Here is a 23,259-nt window from a genome sequence, read left to right as displayed (position 1 = left end):
CTTACTGTAAAGAAGCCTTTCCATATGTGGAAGTTACACTATATTGCCAAAAGTATTGGGACGCCGGCCTTTACACGCCCATGAACTTTAATGGCATCCCAGTCTTAGTCCGTAGGGTTCAATATTAAGTCGGCTCCGCCCTTTGCCGCTATAACAGCTTCAACTCTTCTAGGAAGGCGTCCACAAGGTTTAGGAGTGTGTCTATGGGAATGTTGGACCATTTGTGAGGTCAGGTACTGATGTTGGAGGAGAAGGCCTGGCTCGCAGTCTCCGCTTTAATTCATCCCAAAGGTGTTCTATCGGGTTGAGGTCAAGTTCCTCCACCCCAAACTCCCCCATCCATGTCTTTATGGACCTTGCTTTGTAAACTGGTGCGCAGTCATGTTGGAACAGGAAGGGGCCATCCCCAAACTGTTCCCACAAAGTTGGGAGCATGAAATTGTCCAAAATGTCTTGGTATGCTGATGCCTTAAGAGTTCCCTTCACTGGAACTAAGGGGCCAAGCCCGACCCCCGAAAAACAACCCCCCATAATCCCCCCTCCATGCAAGGAAATTTCACAGTACACCTGAATCCAATGATTTGGAGGGGCATCCCAATACTTTTGGCAATATAGTGTACCTCCAGATGCAAGGAGAGCCCCCCTGTTCTATGCAAATGGTTGGATGTGTTGCTGTAGTCTGCAGGATAAATGTTAGTATATACTGTACAATTCCGGATAAGAAGAATGATTCCGGTGACCTCCATGGTGGGTGGAATATTACATGCTGGACGCCCTAATGTCTGTCCCTGCAAAATTATTCATATAGAGAGGAGACGGGTCACCATTAGCTGATCTCTGCTGCCCCCTTGTGGATGAGGCAAGCAAATTTCCCCATAGCCTATGCAAAGAGACTCGAAACTGCTCTACAGATAGAGATACCTCAAGAGTAGTTTTGGACGATGTGTAAAACCAATTCTGCTGGCACAGTCCAGAAAACACTGCAAGTGTGCCAAAGTCAGAAGGTTCAAGCCATATAAATTCAACAGAAGGTTAGATGAATCCAAAGTCAGTTGGCTTATCACAGACCCTCATGTCAGATGGTTCTTTGTTGTGCAACCTCCCTCTCAGGCTCCTGTGGTGAGAGCGGGGTGGTGAGAGCAGAAAGAGGGCAGGGATAGGACCAGGGAACAAACTGGCTGCATTTTCTCAAACCCCAAAATAGGATATGGAGGAGGAACGTTTAGAGGAGATCTCTACCACCACTCTATATTGCAGCCCCCCTCCGATGCAGTGATCATACATCTACAATGGCCCCGTTTTCAGGAAAATCCCTGGGCCCGCCGTCTCGTCTCGGCTGTTTTGCAATTTCTTCTTGCTAAATATAACTTTGTTTTGTGCAAACACTGAACGCGAGTCACACAATAACGCAATTAACACTCACAACGTAAACACAAATCAGAGCTGTTGGCCCTGAACTACTTTTCCGGTAATCAAAACCTGTCTGGACAAAATGTTTTCTATGTCAATTCCTCGTTTTGTTTTGAAATCAAATACAGTTAAAACTCCCTCAGCAAAGGAATTCCTGACAGGAGCCAGAACTCTGGAATTCTGCAACCAGTCTGCAGGTTCCCAATTCTGTCTATTTGTGTCTCTGCCCCTCCCACAATGGTGAGATTCCCCCAGTAGTGTGTCTCTGCCACTCCCACAATGATGAGAGTTCCCCTAGTAGTTTGTGTCTCTGCCTCTCCCACAATGGTGAGAATTGCCCCAATAGTTTATGTCTCTGCCCCTCCCACAATGGGGAGATTCCCCCAGTAGTGTGTCTCTGCCCCTCCCACAATGGGGAGATTCCCCCAGTAGTGTGTCTCTGCCCCTCCCACAATGGGGAGATTCCCCCAGTAGTGTGTCTCTGCCCCTCCCACAATGGGGAGATTCCCCCAGTAGTGTGTCTCTGCCCCTCCCACAATGGGGAGATTCCCCCAGTAGTGTGTCTCTGCCCCTCCCACAATGGGGAGATTCCCCCAGTAGTGTGTCTCTGCCCCTCCCACAATGGGGAGATTCCCCCAGTAGTGTGTCTCTGCCCCTCCCACAATGGGGAGATTCCCCCAGTAGTGTGTCTCTGCCCCTCCCACAATGGGGAGATTCCCCCAGTAGTGTGTCTCTGCCCCTCCCACAATGGGGAGATTCCCCCAGTAGTGTGTCTCTGCCCCTCCCACAATGGGGAGATTCCCCCAGTAGTGTGTCTCTGCCCCTCCCACAATGGGGAGATTCCCCCAGTAGTGTGTCTCTGCCCCTCCCACAATGGGGAGATTCCCCCAGTAGTGTGTCTCTGCCCCTCCCACAATGGGGAGATTCCCCCAGTAGTGTGTCTCTGCCCCTCCCACAATGGGGAGATTCCCCCAGTAGTGTGTCTCTGCCCCTCCCACAATGGGGAGATTCCCCCAGTAGTGTGTCTCTGCCCCTCCCACAATGGGGAGATTCCCCCAGTAGTGTGTCTCTGCCCCTCCCACAATGGGGAGATTCCCCCAGTAGTGTGTCTCTGCCCCTCCCCCAATGGTGAGATTTCCCCCCAGTAGTTTGTGTTTCTGCCCTTCCCACAATGGTGAGATTTCCCCAGTAGTTTGTGTCTCTGCCCCTCCCACAATGATGAGAGTTCCCCCAGTAGTGTGTGTCTCTGCCTCTCCCACAATGGTGAGAATTGCCCCAGTAGTTTATGTCTCTGCCCCTCCCACAATGGTGAGATTTCCCCCAGTAGTTTGTGTCTCTGCCCCTCCCACAATGGTGAGATTTCCCCCAGTAGTTTGTGTGTCTGCCCCTCCCACAATGGTGACATTTCCCCCAGTAGTTTGTGTCTCTGCCCCTCCCACAATGATGAGATTTCCTCCAGTAGTTTGTGTCTCTGCCCCTCACACAATGGTGAGATTTCCCCCAGTAGTTTGTGTCTCTGCCCCTACCACAATGGTGAGATTCCCCCCAGTAGTTTGTGTTTCTGCCCTTCCCACAATGGTGAGATTTCCCCAGTAGTTTGTGTCTCTGCCCCTCCCACAATGGTGAGATTTCCTTGAGTAGTTTGTGTCTCTGCTCCTCCCTCAATGATGAGAGTTCCCCCAGTAGCGTGTGTCTCTGCCTCTCCCACAATGGTGAGAATTGCCCCAATAGTTTATGTCTCTGCCCCTCCCACAATGGTGAGATTTCCTTGAGTAGTTTGTGTCTCTGCCCCTCCCACAATGGTGAGATTTCCTTGAGTAGTTTGTGTCTCTGCCCCTCCCACAATGGTGAGATTTCCTTGAGTAGTTTGTGTCTCTGCCCCTCCCACAATGGTGAGATTTCCTTGAGTAGTTTGTGTCTCTGCCCCTCCCACAATGGTGAGATTTCCTTGAGTAGTTTGTGTCTCTGCCCCTCCCACAATGGTGAGATTTCCTTGAGTAGTTTGTGTCTCTGCCCCTCCCACAATGGTGAGATTTCCTTGAGTAGTTTGTGTCTCTGCCCCTCCCACAATGGTGAGATTTCCTTGAGTAGTTTGTGTCTCTGCCCCTCCCACAATGGTGAGATTTCCTTGAGTAGTTTGTGTCTCTGCCCCTCCCACAATGGTGAGATTTCCTTGAGTAGTTTGTGTCTCTGCCCCTCCCACAATGGTGAGATTTCCTTGAGTAGTTTGTGTCTCTGCCCCTCCCACAATGGTGAGATTTCCTTGAGTAGTTTGTGTCTCTGCCCCTCCCACAATGGTGAGATTTCCCCCAGTAGTCTGTGTCTTTGCCCATTAACAATGGTGAGATTTCCCCCAGTAGTTTAGGTCTTTGCCCCTCCCACAATGGTGAGAATTGCCCCCAGTAGTTTGTGTCTATGCTCCTCCCACAATGGTGAAATTTCCCCCAGTAGATTGTGTCTCTGCCCCTCCCACAATGGTGAGATTTCCCCCAGTAGTTTGTGTATCTGCCCCTCCCACAATGGTGAGATTTCCCCCAGGAGTTTGTGTCCCTGCCCCTCCCACAATGGTGAGATTCCCACCAGTAATTTATGTCTTTGCCTCTCCCACAATGGTGAGATTTCCCCCAGTAGTTTATGTCTCTGCCCCTCCCACAATGGTGAGATTTCGCCCAGTAGTTTGTGTCTCTGCCCCTCCCACAATGGTGAAATTTCTCTCCATAGTTTGTGTCTCCACCCTGATTCGGTGCATGCCTGCATGGTGATAAATGGGTCAGTACATATTCTGATGGTCAGGTGCAGTGTGGTTGTCTGAAGATTATGTACAACGCTCTGGCTGTTGTTGTGACATGGCTACTTATTTAGTACTACTGAAAGGTCATTGGTTGGATCGCAATCAGGACATCTTTCCAAGAAAGGGTTCTCTCTTGCCCACCAATGCTGGTGCGGTTGAAGAGGCAGATAAGTTGAAGATCATCTGAAGGTGCTGATCGGTTGAAGATCATCTGAAGGTGCAGATCGGTTGAACATCATCTGAAGGTGCTGATTGGTTGAAGATCATCTGAAGATGCAGATTGGATGAAGATCATCTGAAGAGGCAGATTTGTTGAAGATCATCTAAAGAGGCAGATTGGTTGAAGATCATCTAAAGAGGCAGATTGGTTGAAGATCATCTGAAGATGCTGATTGGTCGAAGATCATCTGAAGATGCAGGGTGGATGAAGATCATCTGAAGAGGCAGATTTGTTGAAGATCATCTAAAGAGGCAGATTGGTTGAAGATCATCTAAGGAGGCAGATTGGTTGAAGATCATCTGAAGATGCTGATTGGTCGAAGATCATCTGAAGATGCAGATTGGATGAAGATCATCTGAAGAGGCAGATTTGTTGAAGATCATCTAAAGAGGCAGATTGGTTGAAGATCATCTGAAGAGGCAGATTGGTTCAAGATCATCTGAAGAGACAGATTGGTTGAAGATCATCTGAAGAGGCAGATTGGTTGAAGATCATCTGAAGATGCAGATTGGTTGAAGATCATCTGAAGAGGCAGATTGGTTGAAGATCATCTGAAGATGCAGATTGGATGAAGATCATCTGAAGAGGCAGATCTGTTGAAGATCATCTGAAGGTGCAGATTGGATGAAGATCATCTGAAGAGGCAGATTGGTTGAAGATCATCTGAAGGTGCAGATCTGTTGAAGATCATTTGAAGGTGCAGATTAGATGAAGATCATCTGAAGAGGCAGATTGTTTGAAGATCATCTGAAGGTATAGATCGGTTGAAGATCATCTGAAGGTTCAGATCGGTTGAAGATCATCTGAAGGTTCAGATCGGTTGAAGGTCATCTGAAGGTTCAGATCGGTTGAAGATCATCTAAAGGTTCAGATCGGTTGAAGATCATCTGAAGGTTCAGATCGGTTGAAGATCATCCGAAGGTTCAGATCGGTTGAAGATCATCCGAAGGTTCAGATCGGTTGAAGATCATCTGAAGAGGCAGATTGGTTGAAGATCATCTGAAGTTACAGATTGGTTGAAGATCATCTGAAGAGGCAGATTGGTGATCAGTAATGGGAGATCTTATCTGATTGTGGCTCAGGGGACAGATCTGCCTGTGTATGGCCCTGGACCCATTCCTGGAAGCCATTGTGACGACGGATTTGCCGCTTCCAGCCCATAAGCCAATGATGGATAGTAGATAGTAGGACTGAACCCCCCAGCACAGGGTCAGCCCCCCAGTCCCCCTTGTTGAGGAGGAGAGGGATGTGCTGCAGATGTGGCTTCACGCTTGGCCAGAGATGGGAGACGTGACCTCTGCATTGTGCTCGGCGGAAGGCTTGTTTGATGTGACCTCACACGGAGGCCTCATTGTACACAGAACTTTCCGTACAAAAACTCCAGAAATACAAAAACCGGCCATTGATCACAGCGAATAAGGGCGGAGGAAAGGAACGGCGAAAACAAACAGATCAAGCTAAGTCACATGTGGGTGGAGAGGGACAATGGAGGGCAACCAGCGGACCAGGATGACTCACTAATCCCGCAGGACCATCACATCTCCCGGGACCAACAAACTTTATAGGAGACAAGCTGACACATAATCCCATAGCAGCAAGCAGCAGTGCATACTCATTGGAAGGCCACTAAGTGCTCAATGTCAGGCGGTGAGAGGGCAGCAGTACATGCTCATAGAAAGAGAAACAACAGGACAGATGTTCAGATATGGGAGTGGCAAAGCCGCGATGTATGTTCATAGAGAGGGCAGTACATGCTTAGAGAAAGGGAGTGAGAGCGCAGCTGCCTGTCCTCATAGAAGGAGAAAGAGGGCAACAGCACATGCTCATAGATCAGGAGACAGAGGACAGCAGCACATGCTCATAGAGAGGGCAGTGCATGCTTAGTTAGAAAGAAACTACAGAGAAAAAACAAATGGGCACCAAAAGGGGAGCAACATGTCAACAGCCTATGTTTGCAGATCTGGGCAATGCACGGCAGACATAAATGCTTTATAGAGCATGAGAGCATGCTCAGGAGAGAGAGAGCGAGAGGAGAGAGAACGAGAGGAGAGAGGGGAGAGAGAGAGAGGAGAGAGAGAGAGCGGGGGAGAGAACTAGAGGAGAGAGGGAGAGAGAGCGAGAGGAGAGAGAGCAATGGAGAGAGCAAGAGGAGAGAGGGAGAGAGAGTGAGGGAGAGAGCGAGAGGAAAGAGAGCGAGAGGAGAGAGAGCGAGAGGAGAGAGAGCGAGGGAGAGCGAGAGGAGAGAGCGAGGGAGAGAGCGAGAGGAGAGAGCAAGGGAGAGAGCGAGAGGAGAGAGCGAGCGAGAGAGGGAGAGGAGAGAGAGAGAGGGAGAGAGAGCGAGAGGAGAGAGCGAGAGGAGAGAGGGAGTGGAGAGAGCGAGGAGAAAGGGAGAGAGAGCGAGAGGAGAGAGCGAGGGAGAGAGCGAGAGGAGAGAGCAAGGGAGAGAGCGAGAGGAGAGGGAGAGGAGAGAGAGAGCGAGAGGAGAGAGCGAGAGGAGAGAGGGAGAGGAGAGAGAGAGAGGGAGAGAGAGCGAGAGGAGAGAGGAGAGAGGGAGTGGAGAGAGCGAGAGGAGAGAGGGAGAGAGAGCGAGAGGAGAGAGGGAGAGAGAGCGAGAGGAGAGCGAGAGGAGAGAGAGAGCAAGAGGAGAGAGCGAGGGAGAGAGCGAGAGGAGAGAGGAGAGAGAGCAATGGAGAGAGCGAGAGGAGAGAGGGAGAGAGAGGAGAGAGGGAGAGAGAGCGAGGGAGCGAGAGGAGACGGAGAGGAGAGAGCGAGAGGAGAGAGAGAGGAGAGAGGGGGAGGAGAGAGAGAGGGAGAGAGAGCGAGAGGAGAAAGGGAGAGAGAGCGAGAGGAGAGAGCGAGAGGAGAGAGAGCAAGAGGAGAGAGAGGGAGAGGAGAGAGGGAGAGAGAGCGAGAGGAGAGAGAGAGGTGAGAGAGAGAGAGAGCGGGAGGAGAGAGCGAGAGGAGAGAGCAAGAGGAGAGAGCGAGAGGAGAGGGGGAGAGAGAGCGAGGGAGAGGAGAGAGCGAGGGAGAGGAGAGAGAGAGCGAGAGGAGAGAGCGAGGGAGAGAGCGAGGGAGAGGAGAGAGCGAGAGGAGAGAGCGAGGGAGAGAGCGAGAGGAGAGAGCGAGAGGAGAGAGCGAGGGAGAGAGGAGAGAGGGAGAGAGAGCGAGAGGAGGGAGCGAGAGGAGAGGGAGAGAGGGAGGGGATAGAGAGAGAGAGGAGAAAGGGAGAGAGAGCGAGAGGAGAGAGCGAGAGGAGAGAGAGAGCGAGAGGAGAGAGGGAGGAGAGAGAGCGAGAGGAGAGAGAGAGCGAGAGGGAGGAGAGAGAGAGCGAGAGGAGAGAGCGAGGGGGAGAGCGAGGGGGAGAGCGAGAGGAGAGCGAGAGGAGAGAGCGAGAGGAGAGAGCGAGCGAGAGGAGAGAGCAAGAGGAGAAAAGGAGAGAGAGCGAGAGGAAAGAGCGAGAGGAGAGGGAGAGAGGAGAGAGGGAGGGAGAGAGAGAGGATTTCGCCCGAGAGAGCGAGAGGAGAGAGCGAGAGGAGAGAGCGAGCGAGAGGAGAGAGCAAGAGGAGAAAAGGAGAGAGAGCGAGAGGAAAGAGCGAGAGGAGAGAGGGAGAGAGGGAGAGAGAGCGAGAGGAGAGCGGGAGAGAGAGCGAGGGTAGAGAGCGAGAGGAGAGAGTGAGAGGAGAGAGTGAGAGGAGAAAGGGAGGAGAGAGGGAGAGAGAGCGAGAGGAGAGAGTGAGAGAAGAGAGAGAGCGAGAGGCTGCAGGACATAAGAAAATGTTCAGATAAAGGGGAGCTGCAGTGCAGATATAAATGCTCAGAGAGAGGGGCTCACAGCCGAAGCAAATGTTTTTATGTGTTGATTGAACCAACAGGTAACCTGTGGCCCCCCCTCCTTCTCAAATCTTAGACAAGGGCCCCTCTGGACACATTCAGGCCTCTGCTGAGATGATAAGATTCCCGTCACCCTCATAAACTCTGTGCGCCCCCCCCTTGATCTGATGTACCCGGCTTGGCGCAGTGAACGGCGTTGGGCGCCGGGCCTCATAAATAACCTCATCATATCTTGAACTTATCACATGACCCCCCCCGGGGCTCCTTCCTCGCCCCCTGGCACAGCCGCCCATAGGGTGACAGCTTAGCGCGGCATTGTTCGGCCACATTCAGATCTGGTTGCCCGGCGCTGGTCGCCATGGCAGCCAGCTGGAGCCTCTTACCGACTCAACATTCAAAGAGGATCCACAATGCAAACTTCTGGGGCCCCTCATCCTAAAGGGGGAACTCCGCCCCCTCCCCCCCTCCTCCCCCCGGGGCTGTAAAACTCTGCGCTGGCCGGGTTACAGTGTGAGAACCAGGAGAGGGGACACCAGGCCGACACCGTCCACCCGGGTAAAACTTTCTGTATCGTCTGTCTGAGGGTGCCACCTGATTTAATACACCGCCACTGCCCCTGCGGGCGATATGGTGGGGGTGGGGGTAGAAAATCTGCAGCGGAGGTCTTTTAAAGGGCTGAAAACGCTCCGTGGACAGTTTGCGCTTCTTTTTTGGGGGGTACGCATTTCACTGTGCGCATGACTGACAGTCGGGGTTCACTGCAGCCGTTACTGCGATAGGTACTTAAAGGGGACGCGGTATCTGGACAGTGACCATCGCCCACCTAGTCTGTAGCGCACCATTCCCCCCGTACCCCATCCTAACCCTATTAACATGCGTAGATTGATGGTGGGAGATCCGATCACCATGGGGGGGGGAGGGGGGGTTAGGACGGGATTCTTTCTGAAGGGGATCATTCATGTGACACAATTTAGATACTCGAGACCGCAAACAGGCGATCAAATGCAACGTGTGCACGGTACTGTTCTGTTGTATTAATCAATATAAAGTATCAGTTATTAGTGTAGACGATCAATTAAAAACAATCACTTAATCAATCGGAATTGTGACAATCAATTAAAAACAAGCATTTGATCGGAATTGCGATCAGATCTCTTCAACACATGCATCTTTGTTCTCCATTGACTGCCAATGTTAATCAATAACACCATCTATCATTTAAAAGTGTAGATGATCAATTAAAAACGATCACTTAATCGATTGGTATTACAATCAGATCTCCAACTCGTGCAGTTTTGTTCCCCATTGACTGCAGATATGAATCAATAACACAATCTATCAGTTAAAAGTGTAGATGATCAATTAAAAATGGTCCCTTAATCGATCGGAATTGTGACGATCAATTTAAAACAGTCCCTTGATAGATCGGAATGGTGACGATCAATTAAAAATTAGCATTTGATCGGAATTACGATCAGATCTCCAACACCTGCAGCTTTGTTCCCCATTGACTGTTTTTAATTGATCATCTACACTTTTAACTGATAGATTGTGTTATTGATTAACATTTGCAATCACTTATTCAATCGGAATTGTGACGGTCAATTAAAAACAAGCATTTGATCGGATTTACAATCAGATCTCCAACATTGACTGGAAATATTCTTCAATAACAATCAGTTAAAAGTGTAGATGATCATTTAAAAACGAATACTTAATCGATTGGAATTACGATCAGATCTCCAACATGTGCAGCTTTGTTCCCAATTGACTGAAAATATTAATCAATAACACAATCCATCAGTTAGAAGTGTAGATGGCCAATTAAAAACGATTACTTAATCAGAATTGTGCCGATCAATTAAAAACGGGCATTTGATCGGATTTACAATCAGATTTCCAACATTGACTGTAAATAATAATCAATAATGCAATTTATCAGTTAAATGTGTAGATGATCAATTAAAAATAATCACTTAATCGATCAGAATTGTGACGATCATTTGACAACGGTCCCTTAATCGATCGGAATTGTGACGATCATCAAATCTCCAACGCGGGCAGCTTTGTTTCCCATTGACTGCAGATATTAATCAATAACACAATCCATCAGTTAAAAGTGTAGATGATCAATTAAAAACGATTACGTAATCGATCGGAATTGTGACGATCAATTTAAAACGAGCATTTGATCGGATTTACAATCAGATCTCCAACATTGACTGGAAAGATTAATCAATAACACAATCTATCAGTTAAAAGTGTAGATGATCAATTAAAAACAATTACTCAATCGACTGGAATTGTGACGATAAATTAAAAACGAGCACTTGATCAGATTTACGATCAGATCTCCAAAATTGACTGGAAATAGTAATCAATAACGCAATCTATCAGTTAAAAGCACAGATGATCAATTACAAAAAAACTTGATTGATCAGAATTGCAATCAGATCTACAAGACTTATGGCATTGATCCACATCTCTTGGAATTGTTAATCGATAATACAATCTATCAGTTATAAGCGTAGACGATCAATTAAAATCGATTGCTTAATTGATCGGAATGGTGATCAGATCTCCAAAATGTGCCGTATTGTTCTGCATTGACTGGAAATAGTAATCAATAATGCAATCTATCAGTTAAAAGTGTAGGTGATCAATTAAAAATGAATTCCGATCAGATCTCCTACATGCACCGTATTGCGCAATTTGTGAAAATATTAATTGATCATATCATTTATCAGTTATAAGGGTAGACAATCAATTAATTGATCGTAATTTGCCACAACGTGCCGTATTGTTCCATAGTGCCTTAAAATATGAATCAATAATGCAATCTGTTAGTTATAAGTGTAGACGATCAATTAAAAAACGAGCACATAATCGATCACAATTGTGACGATCAATTAAAAACGAGCACTTGATCGGAATTATAATCAGATCTCCAACACGTGCGCTATTGTTCCGCAGTGACTGAAAATATTAATCAATAATACAGTCTGTCAGTTATAAGTGCAGATGATCAATTAAAAAATTAGCACCTAATCGATCGCAATTGTGACGATCAAATAAAAACGAGCACTTGATCAGAATTATAATCAGATCTCCCACACGTGCGTCATTGTTCCGCAGTGACTGGAAATAATAATCAATAATACAATTTATCGGTTATAATTGCAGACGATCAATAAAAATGATCACTTACTCGAGCAGAACTCTTATCAGATCTCCAACATGTGCAGTATTTTTCTGCAGTGACTGAAAATATTAAATCAATAATACAATCTATCAGTTATAAGCGTAGACGATCAATTAAAAAATGAGCACTTAATCGATTGGAATTGCGATAATCAATTAAACACTTGATCGGAATTATAATCAGATCTCCAACACGTGAGGCATTGTTCAGCAGCGACTAATAAATAATAATCAATAATACAATCAGTTATAAGTGTAGATAAATCAATCACTTAATCGATTGGAATTTGGATCAGATCTCCAACACGTGCGCCATTGTTCCTAAGTGACTGGAAATATTAATCAATAATACAATCAGTTATAAGCATAGATTATTAAATTAAAAATCAATCACTTAATCGATCGGAATTCGCCAACACTTGCGGTATCGGAATTCGCCAACACTTGCCATATTGTTTCACATTGACTGATAATAATAATCAATAATACCATCTATCACTTTTAACTGTAGACAATCAATTAAAAATTATCATTTAATCAATCCAAATTATGATCAGATCTCCCACACATGCGGTATTGATCCACATTTTGTGAAAATACTAATCGATAGGAGTTTAGATGATCAATTTTTAAAAAATGCACTCCATCGTCAATCGATTGGCATTGTGATCAGATGCAGCATTGCGGCATTGTTCAGCGTTGATGGAAAATATTAATCAACAATACGATTTATCAGTTATAAGAGTTGACGATCAATTAAAATTTGATCACTTAATCAATTGAAATTGCGATCAGATCTCCAACACGCACCATATTCCGATTGTGTGAAATATTAATCAATAACACAATCTATTAGTTACAAGCGTAGATGATCAATTAAAAACGATCGCTTAATCGATCAAAATTGCGATCAGATCTAGAACATGCACCGTATTCCACAATTTGTGACAATAATAATCAATAACACAATGTATCAGTTATAAGCGTAGACGATCAATTAAAAACAATCACTTAATCTATTGGAATTGCGATAAGATCTCCAACATGTGCGGTATTGTTTTGCATTAACGGAAAATATTAATCAATAATACACTTTATCAGTTATCATTGTGGACGATCAATAAAAATGATCAATGTATCGATCAGAACTGTGATCAGATCTCCAACACGTGCGGCATTGTTCTGCATTGATTCAAAATATGAATCCGTAACGCAATCTATCAGTTATAAGCGTACACGATAAACTAAACCTGATCACCCAATCGATCAGAATCACTTTAAGGGATTGCCGCCTTCTTCTGAATCCACTGCGGCTCTATCAGTTTATTGATTGATCATATTAATAGGTGCGCGGTCACTTTAAGGGATTGCCGCCTTTTTCTGAATCCGCTGCGGCTCTATCAGTTTATTCATTGATCATATTAATAGGTGCATGGTCACTTTAAGGGATTGCCACCTTCTTCTGGATCCGCTACGGCTCTATCAGTTTATTCATTGATCATATTAATAGGTGCACGGTCACTTTAAGGGATTGCCGCCTTCTTCTGGATCCGCTGCGGCTCTATCAGTTTATTGATTGATCATATTAATAGGTGCGTGGTCACTTTAAGGGATTGCCGCCTTCTTCTGAATCCACTGCGGCTCTATCAGTTTATTGATTGATCATATTAATAGGTGCGTGGTCACTTTAAGGGATTGCCGCCTTCTTCTGGATCCGCTGCGGCTCTATCAGTTTATTGATTGATCATATTAATAGGTGCGTGGTCACTTTAAGGGATTGCTGCCTTCTTCTGAATCCACTGCGGCTCTATCAGTTTATTGATCGATCATTTTATTGGTTGAAATCAATAGATCAATAGTATCGTCTTTCAACCTGTCTATGTTACTATCATGTGATGCAGCAGCAGGAAACAAACTGGTTACATTGTATCAGGGAATTGACCAATCAGAATCCTCGTTCACCAATCTGATTACAGAAAGGAGGCTTCCTGATTGGTTGCCATGGTTTACGGCGCGCCATTGTTAGAGGGCGTTGTATTGTTGGAGTCGCACATGTGACTTCATGTTCCGTCCCGGGAGGAATCTTGTCTGTGATATTCTAGACTGTATATTGAGGGGAAGTTGTTAGGAGCTGTTGCCCATGGCAACCAATCAGCTTCTCTCTTTCATTTTCAAAGTTCATCTGAACAAGCAGAAGAGAGAAGCTGATTGGTTACCACGGGCAACTGCTCCCCAGTCTGTCTGCTCCGGTTTTAATAAAGTCCCCCCATACAGGACCATAAGGGTCCCCATCTCTGTGCAAACAATTTTAGATTTACCAAAACGATGTAATATGAGGAGCCCCCTAATCTGTCCAATCAATTTCCGTCCAATCAGGCGGACCCTTGTACTACATAGTGGTTGGCAGACCTAAAGGCGATTAGACAATCAGGTTGTAACGCGTGTGGGGAGCTTTAAGTCTGCGCCGTTTTCCTTACCATATGATGAACGTGCGGCGGATGCTCCTCCTTTCTTTCACAGATCTGTTCAATGTCCCAATAATAAACATTGTCCAGCACGCTGGGCATTCCATCTGACCGATCACATGACCGGTGGCAGATTTATCACAGTGTATCTGCAGTTCGCCAACGCAACCCTTCAGTTTAACATTAGTCATAACGCAAAGTGGAACACAAGTGGCGAATGGTGGCAAATGTGACTTGATCGGCGAACACAAGTTGCCAATGTTACTCAATCAGGGAACACATGGGGCAAACAACAGCGAATGTGACTTGATTGGGGAACACATGGGGCGAAGGAGCGAATGTGAATTGATCGGGGAACACATGGGGCGAACGGCGGCAAATGTGACTTGATCGGGGAATACAAGGGGCGAGCGGCGGCAAATGTGACTTGATCGGGGAACACAAGGGGCAAACTACAGCTAATGTTACTTGATCGGGGAACACAAGGGGCTAGCGGTGGCAAATGTGACTTGATCGGGGGAACACAAGGGGCGAGCGGCGGCAAATATGACTTCATCAGGGAACACGAGGGGCGATTGACAGCGAATGTGACTTGATTGGGTAACACAAGTTGCCAATGTGACTTAATTGGGGAACTTAAGCAGTGAACGATGACAACTGTGACTCAATTGGGGAATACATGAGGCGAATGACAGCAAATGTGACTTGATCAGGGAACACAAGTGGGGAACGGCAGCGAATGTGACTCAATCAGGGAACACAAGAGGCGAACAGCAGCGAATGCGCCTCGATCGGGTAACACAAGTGAAAAATGTGGCCCAATCAGGGAACACAAGTGGTGAACGGCAGCGAATGCGACTTGGTCTGGGGAACACAAGGGGTGAATGGTGGCGAATGTGGCTCGATCGGGTAACACAAGTGGCGAATGTGACTCAATCAGGGAACACAAGGGGCAAGCGGTGACGGATGCGACTCGTTCGGGGAACACAAGGGGTAAATGGTGGCGAATGTGGCTCGATCAGGGAACACAAGTGGCGAATGTGACTTAATCAGAGAACACAATTGGCGAATGGCACTCGATGAGGGAACAAGTGGCGAATGTGCGCAATAAATGTGACGGAAGTTTTTGTTGGGTATTTGATGCGTGGGCCACTTTATAAATCTGCAGCGTATGACATCGCACAGTGCGCTGCGCCTCCATTATATTACTCACTGAGGTATTCACAGTGACTACGGTCTTTGTCTTTCCATTCAGCGCCATCCGGTGAAAATTGGTCAGGAATTCGCCGCATCCTTTGGCCGCCATTCCGTACAAATCGCTCCCACAGGTTCTCATTGTGACCGCCATAACATATGTAAATGTGATAATGTGGGCGTGTCTCCTCATAAAAGAGATCTAAACGTTACGTTTGAAATGTGGCGATCCAACGTGATTCGCTGCACGTAATTCATCTCGCCGATCACAGAAGTGCTGCGAACGCCCAGAAGGTTCTTCTGTGACTTCTTCTAGAAAGGCGCCCTTCGTGTCAATGGCGTTAGCAACATCTGTCAGCCCGGGGGGGGGCCTCGGGGGGCCGCTGCGCAGCTGCCGCACGTTCTGCATCTGCCGGTCCTAGAAAGGGGGACGCCATGTGTGTAATCTCCATTATCAGTGATGGGGGTCGGGGGTCAGGGGTGATGGCGAGAGATCAGGCCCGCGGCGTGACCCTGTAAATTCAAACCCCTCCGAGGGGATTTAATGGGCATGAATGCACCACTGTAACCAATAGCAACTGGGAACCCCAGTGTAAGACTGTAGGGCTGGTTGGTTGCCATGGGTTACAGAAACAGAGACATGGACAATCTGATTGTCTTAGATGACCGCCGCCAACAATGCAGCAGCACAGGGTGACGCTTTAACCCCTCGACCCCCAAAAGCGGTGTGCCCCGCACAGCCGCACTGGCAGGGTTAACCCTTTCACGACAGCACTGTGCACAACAAGGCATTTCTAGGGATGCAGAAGGATCGGGATAGTGTGCACTGTTGTGCCGTCTCCTTCCAATATTGCACTCGTCCCGGCCTCCTGCGTTGCTGGACTGCTCAGCCTTCAACACTCCTGGAAAATGACCCCCAGATCCACAACCGTTGGGAGCGGTAAGGGTTAAAAGTTCTGCAGGAGATCCCCTTCACCATTCACATGCAAGTCTTATATTTCACAGCCTATAGATAGTTTAGCTGGAGGAGGCTCAGCAGAGGATGCATGCAGAGTTCTACCATGTGCATGCTGGGCAGGAAGTAGGTGTGTGCAGGAAAATACTTCCCCCAGGATGAGAACTTCTACAGGATGATTAGAAAATGATTCCCCCTGTGGTCAGCGAGGGTCATCTGAATACCTGACACAGGAGGGTCACCTGATCACCTGGCACTAGAGGATCACCTGAATACCTGACACAGGAGGGTCACCTGATCACCTAGCACTAGAGGGTCACCTGAATACCTGACACAGGAGGGTCACCTGATCACCTGACACAGGAGGGTCACCTGATCACCTAGCACTAGAGGGTCACCTGAATACCTGGCACAGGAGGGTCACCTGATCACCTGACACAGGAGGGTCACCTGATCACCTGACACAGGAGGGTCACCTGAATACCTGACACAGGAGGGTCACCTGATCACCTGGCACTAGAGGGTCACCTGAATACCTGACACAGGAGGGTCACCTGATCACCTGGCACTAGAGGATCACCTGAATACCTGACACAGGAGGGTCACCTGATCACCTAGCACTAGAGGGTCACCTGAATACCTGACACAGGAGGGTCACCTGATCACCTAGCACTAGAGGGTCACCTGAATACCTGACACAGGAGGGTCACCTGATCACCTAGCACTAGAGGGTCACCTGAGTACCTGACACAGGATGGTCACCTGATCACCTGGCACTAGAGGGTCACCAGGATACCTGGCATAGGAGGGTCACCTGACACAGGAGGGTCACCTGATCACCTGCCACTAGAGGGTCACCTGAATACCTGACACAGGAGTATCACCTGACAACCCCTGACACTAGAGGGTCACCTGAATACCTGACACAGGAGGGTCACCATATCACCTGACACAGGAGGGTCACCTGACACTAGAGGGTCACCAGGATACCAGGCACAGGAGGGTCACCTGATCACCTGACACAGGAGGGTTACCTGAATACCTGACACAGGAGGGTCACCTGACACTAGAGGGTCACCAGGATACCTGGCACAGGAGGGTCACCTGATCCTGCTGTAAGCGACTTCCAGAACAATTAATGATCCGTAGATCACAGACCTAAACCTCCCAACAAGGAAAAGCCTCATACACCTCTCCTACCCTACATTGTACCTGATATAGACCTTCCCCCCAACACCACCACCTTCATTATACCAGATATACACCTGTCTCCCCCCCAACCACCACCATTACACCTGATATACCCCTTCCCCACTCATACTCACCATTACACCTGATATACCCCTTCCCCACTCATACTCACCATTACACCTGATATACCCCTTCCCCACTCATACTCACTATTACACCTGATATACACCATTAAGCTTGACATACACCTCTACCACTCACCACACCATTACACCTGATAGACCACTCCCACTCACCATTACACCTATCCCACCTGATATACACCTATCCCACTCACCATTACACCTGATATACACCTATCCCACTCACCATTACACCTGATATACACCTATCCCACTCACCATTACACCTGATATACACCTATCCCACTCACCATTACACCTGATATACACCTATCCCACTCACCATTACACCTGATATACACCTATCCCACTCACCATTACACCTGATATACACCTATCCCACTCACCATTACACCTGATATACACCTATCCCACTCACCATTACACCTGATATACACCTATCCCACTCACCATTACACCTGATATACACCTATCCCACTCACCATTACACCTGATATACACCTATCCCACTCACCATTACACCTGATATACACCTATCCCACTCACCATTACACCTGATATACACCTATCCCACTCACCATTACACCTGATATACACCTATCCCACTCACCATTACACCTGATATACACCTATCCCACTCACCATTACACCTGATATACACCTATCCCACTCACCATTACACCTGATATACACCTATCCCACTCACCATTACACCTGATATACACCTATCCCACTCACCATTACACCTGATATACACCTATCCCACTCACCATTACACCTGATATACACCTATCCCACTCACCATTACACCTGATATACACCTATCCCACTCACCATTACACCTGATATACACCTATCCCACTCACCATTACACCTGATATACACCTATCCCACTCACCATTACACCTGATATACACCTATCCCACTCACCATTACACCTGATATACACCTATCCCACTCACCATTACACCTGATATACACCTATCCCACTCACCATTACACCTGATATACACCTATCCCACTCACCATTACACCTGATATACACCTATCCCACTCACCATTACACCTGATATACACCTATCCCACTCACCATTACACCTGATATACACCTATCCCACTCACCATTACACCTGATATACACCTATCCCACTCACCATTACACCTGATATACACCTATCCCACTCACCATTACACCTGATATACACCTATCCCACTCACCATTACACCTGATATACACCTATCCCACTCACCATTACACCTGATATACACCTATCCCACTCACCATTACACCTGATATACACCTATCCCACTCACCATTACACCTGATATACACCTATCCCACTCACCATTACACCTGATATACACCTATCCCACTCACCATTACACCTGATATACACCTATCCCACTCACCATTACACCTGATATACACCTATCCCACTCACCATTACACCTGATATACACCTATCCCACTCACCATTACACCTGATATACACCTATCCCACTCACCATTACACCTGATATACACCTATCCCACTCACCATTACACCTGATATACACCTATCCCACTCACCATTACACCTGATATACACCTATCCCACTCACCATTACACCTGATATACACCTATCCCACTCACCATTACACCTGATATACACCTATCCCACTCACCATTACACCTGATATACACCTATCCCACTCACCATTACACCTGATATACACCTATCCCACTCACCATTACACCTGATATACACCTATCCCACTCACCATTACACCTGATATACACCTATCCCACTCACCATTACACCTGATATACACCTATCCCACTCACCATTACACCTGATATACACCTATCCCACTCACCATTACACCTGATATACACCTATCCCACTCACCATTACACCTGATATACACCTATCCCACTCACCATTACACCTGATATACACCTATCCCACTCACCATTACACCTGATATACACCTATCCCACTCACCATTACACCTGATATACACCTATCCCACTCACCATTACACCTGATATACACCTATCCCACTCACCATTACACCTGATATACACCTATCCCACTCACCATTACACCTGATATACACCTATCCCACTCACCATTACACCTGATATACACCTATCCCACTCACCATTACACCTGATATACACCTATCCCACTCACCATTACACCTGATATTCACCTGTCTCAGCTGCAGATGAGTGGTCTAGGGCAACAATAGAAATCTCCTGGCCTGTCAAGTCGATGGGCTGATTATTATCTGCCAGCAATGAATTCTAACATGACTTCTCTGCAGGTAATCTGTATTCGGGTGTTCAGGTGTCCAATGGCAAACAGCGGTGTTTGGACCCCCTTCAAGCACCACCATTGCTAGTCTGTATCTGTATACCAATAGGGAGGGGATTGTGGGGAGAGGGGGTGGGGGTTAGATAGACAGCACTGAGCTCTGCTGATTGGCTGTGACATGATTTTGGAGATATTTGCACTGCTTTTGCTTTTTAAATGGTGTTTTGCTCTTTAAAAGACTTTGGACAACATGTGTGAGGATCACTCTGTGTGCAGTACAGGATAATGCTGGTTCCTGCTTTATTAAAGACCATCAGTGTTCCTCAGTTAGGAATGAAGATGAATGGGACAGCAGCTTTTAATGACCTGAATTTTCCCATGAGCCATCCTACGTCGGGGATTATGGGTAATATACCTGCCCCACTAAGGGCCACCACCCAGAGCAGCTCCAGACGCTGTACAAGGAGGACACAACACCCGCTATAAAAACCTCCTGAACTTTATGAGATGTGATGGAATATTCCATATTTTCATTGTTATGGGATAACCTGCGGCTCCTGGGCGGCCGTATGTAGAGGATTGTCCCAAAGTCACTTTCCTAAATGTCCAACCAGAGAGGCGTTGTGGGAGGTCACACTGTGCTGTCTCCACCACAATGGGACAGTGTCTGCTGAGTGCTCCCCGGGGGTCACACAGAGCTTCAACGGGCCCCCTCGGCCCAGGACGGGGTCTGGAAGGGAACCCTCTTCTCTCCAAGCGTGACATCGGGCTGCTCTGCGGACAGAAGCTGGTGTGGAGAAGTGAGGAGCTCTGTCAGACGGGGGCACCAAGGTTACACCCGACGCTCCAACAACATCTTCCTGTACGGTTCAAAATCCTCCGGAATCGTGTCTGTGGGGAGGAAAGAGAACCGTGAGCGCACCTGATACACCTAAAACACCGGATAGACACCGTACACACTCACCATTACACCAGATATACACAGTACACACTTACACTATACCTGATATACACCGTACACACTCACACTATACCTGATTTACACCATTACACCTTGTATATACACCTGTCCCACTCACCATTACACCTGATAAATACCTGTCCCACTCATACTCACCATTACACCTAATGTGCACCAGTCCCCATTACCATTTCACCTATCCCACGAACATATACCCTGACACCGGACATACACCTGTCCCACTCACCATTACACCTATGCCACGGACATACACCGCACATACACCTGTCCCACTCACCATTACACCTATGCCACAGACATACACCGCACATACACCTGTCCCACTCACCATTACATCTGTACTGTAGGTTGGACCAGATGATGTTCTCTTGGGAGAAGCAAAAGACCCCCAACCGTCCTCCTCTCATGGTGGTGTCTATAATGACTCCAGAATCAGCCACCAAGTCTACACCTTCATACAACTTTACTCTGCAGGAGGAAACAAAATGATTCACTGACAGCAGAAGAACAAGACAGACAGAGTGCAATATATACCGTATGATGGTACAATACATCCCAATCCTATCTATCTATCTATCTATATCCCTCTCTGTCAGCTGTTTTGGGCGAGGCTGCCATGCTATGAGCTCATCCCTCGCAGGAATGGTGATGAGTATTAACTTGGCCGCCCAGCACGGGGTCACCTCCAGGAACACAGCGCAGTCCAGTTCCCAGAAGCCGGCCATTGTTCTCCACTTTTCCATATGAAAGAGGCGATCTCTCTGGCTCCCGGCCCCGGCATTCCTGACAGCGACTGCGTTGCCGGGGCGATGCCGACAAGGACTGGCCCGGCTCAGCTTCCCGCTGATATCATCGCTTCACTAAACAAGAAGAGGAGAGGGGATTTTCTGAATGGTTGTGCTGATCTGCCCCTCCCCTCCTCCTCTGCGGGAGGCATACGTGGGGATGGGGGGGTATTAACTCCTCGCTGGCCTAATTCTGAGCAATCCAAGCAAGTTACCGATCTTTATCTGACTAGAGAGTAAGCTCTGCAGCCTAGGAGTCTCATCGCTGCTGAATTGATGTTCTTTGTTGGTAAATGCTGTGATTGTGGCAGATGGGGATTTGATGTGATTCCTCACTCACCACGCGGGGGCGCTATATGTCTGAAAGCAACCGAGTGAATAACCCAGCCGAAGTGCAGTGAGCCGAACGCGATTCGGCTATTCACTTCTGGCTTGTATGGCTGATTTCAGCCGTATATCGGCTCTGTACGGCTGCCTTCGGTCAGCCGAACATGCTCTGCATGTTAGGCTGAGCCGAAGTGCAGAGGGACTTTGACTCAGCCGATCCAACATCTGGATCAGCTGAGCCGAAGCTCCGGCAGCTCACTCGCTGCCGTTCCCCCCTATTCCCATAGGGGCCGAATGGCAGTAAGTGAATAGCCGAATGCCGACGGGCGGGATTCGTCTCGGCTATTCTGCTCGAGCAGTATAGAAAAACAGTAAAAACAGTCTTTAAAAAAAAGGGTTGAAAAATATTTTTAAAAAGTGCACAAATAGTGAACGTAAAAAAATAAATAAAGATATTTAAGAAAACAAAACCAATTGGGCTGAGCTAGCTATGACACCTAGCTCCACCCAACTGTTTCCTATTGAGTCTTCTAGCAGGTCCCGGCCAATGAATAACAACTGGGCGGAGCCGGCTGTGACGTCACGGCCGACTCCGCCCAGTTGTTATTGTTTAATGACAGATCGGTGTACCCAGGTCATTTGGGGACGTTGATCTGTCATTACAACTGGGCGGAGCCAGCCGTGAAATCACGGCTAGCTCCGCCCAGCTGTCATTTGCGGGGCCTACAGCCGGCCTTCGGCAGGCTGTTCGCCCCGCTTCGGCTGTCACTTCGGCATTTGCCTTCCGCTCGGCTGAGCCGCTCGGCCGCCTTCGGCTGCTGTACGGGCTGTAGTGAATAGCCTGTACAGCAGCCCTTCAAGAGCCGAAGTATCAGCGGATGCTATGGCTGGATTCTTTGGCTCCTTCGTAATTAACCCCCAATGTCATTACATTGTATCTTAATCCAGACACTGCCAGGCTAAAAGGGAAGAGGTGAAACCCTTAAATAGGCAGGTGTGTCACCCACGGTAAAACGAGAGGAAGCATTTTCAGTCCAGGAGAGGTGCCGGTACGCCTGTGTAAGACTGAAGGGAAGGCCGGAGTTCAGATTTAAGCAGACATTTTACAATCGGATTGTACAATCAGTTTCTACAACACGGCTGTTGACTGTATATTCAGATTGTAAAGTGTGTGGTCAGGTGTAGCGGTCCCACCTTCCAGAAATGCTGAGGTGGTGATGAAGATCGTTCCCTGTGCTGACCTGATATAGCCCACCTGGGGGCGATGCGTGAGCTGCCAGCGGTACGACGTCTTGTCCTTCCAGCCCACGTTGCGCGGATCCTTCCACAGCAGGCGCACCTGGTCCGTGGTGTGTCCCGTGTTCCACAAGGCGTTCCGCAGCTGCTCGCCGGGACCCGTCCTCGACTTCACCGCCTGGAGAGGAGACCGAGCAGAAGGAGGATGAACACACAGATCTGATCAA

General features: G+C 47.8%; 1 protein-coding gene across 1 annotated transcript in view; it reads right to left on the bottom strand.

Annotated features, from left to right (window-relative positions):
- Nucleotides 1–20,434: 20,434 nt before the first annotated feature.
- THBS3 (thrombospondin 3) overlaps nt 20,435–23,259 on the bottom strand; it is a 24,592-nt gene continuing 21,767 nt past the window's right edge. Inside the window, exons 20-22 of the mRNA XM_018565872.1 lie at nt 23,038–23,210; nt 21,013–21,152; nt 20,435–20,593 (exon numbers count right to left, since the gene is read on the bottom strand). Of these exons, the coding sequence (XP_018421374.1) occupies nt 20,535–20,593; nt 21,013–21,152; nt 23,038–23,210 (372 nt within the window). The 3' untranslated portion in view covers nt 20,435–20,534. The remainder of the gene's footprint in view (nt 20,594–21,012; nt 21,153–23,037; nt 23,211–23,259) is intronic.

This window comes from Nanorana parkeri, unplaced genomic scaffold, assembly GCF_000935625.1.
Source record: "Nanorana parkeri isolate BGI_ZX_2015 unplaced genomic scaffold, ASM93562v1 scaffold897, whole genome shotgun sequence".
Lineage (NCBI taxonomy): Eukaryota > Metazoa > Chordata > Amphibia > Anura > Dicroglossidae > Nanorana > Nanorana parkeri.
Note: the sequence above shows the minus strand (reverse complement) of the source record. Positions and strands in the feature narration are given on the sequence as shown.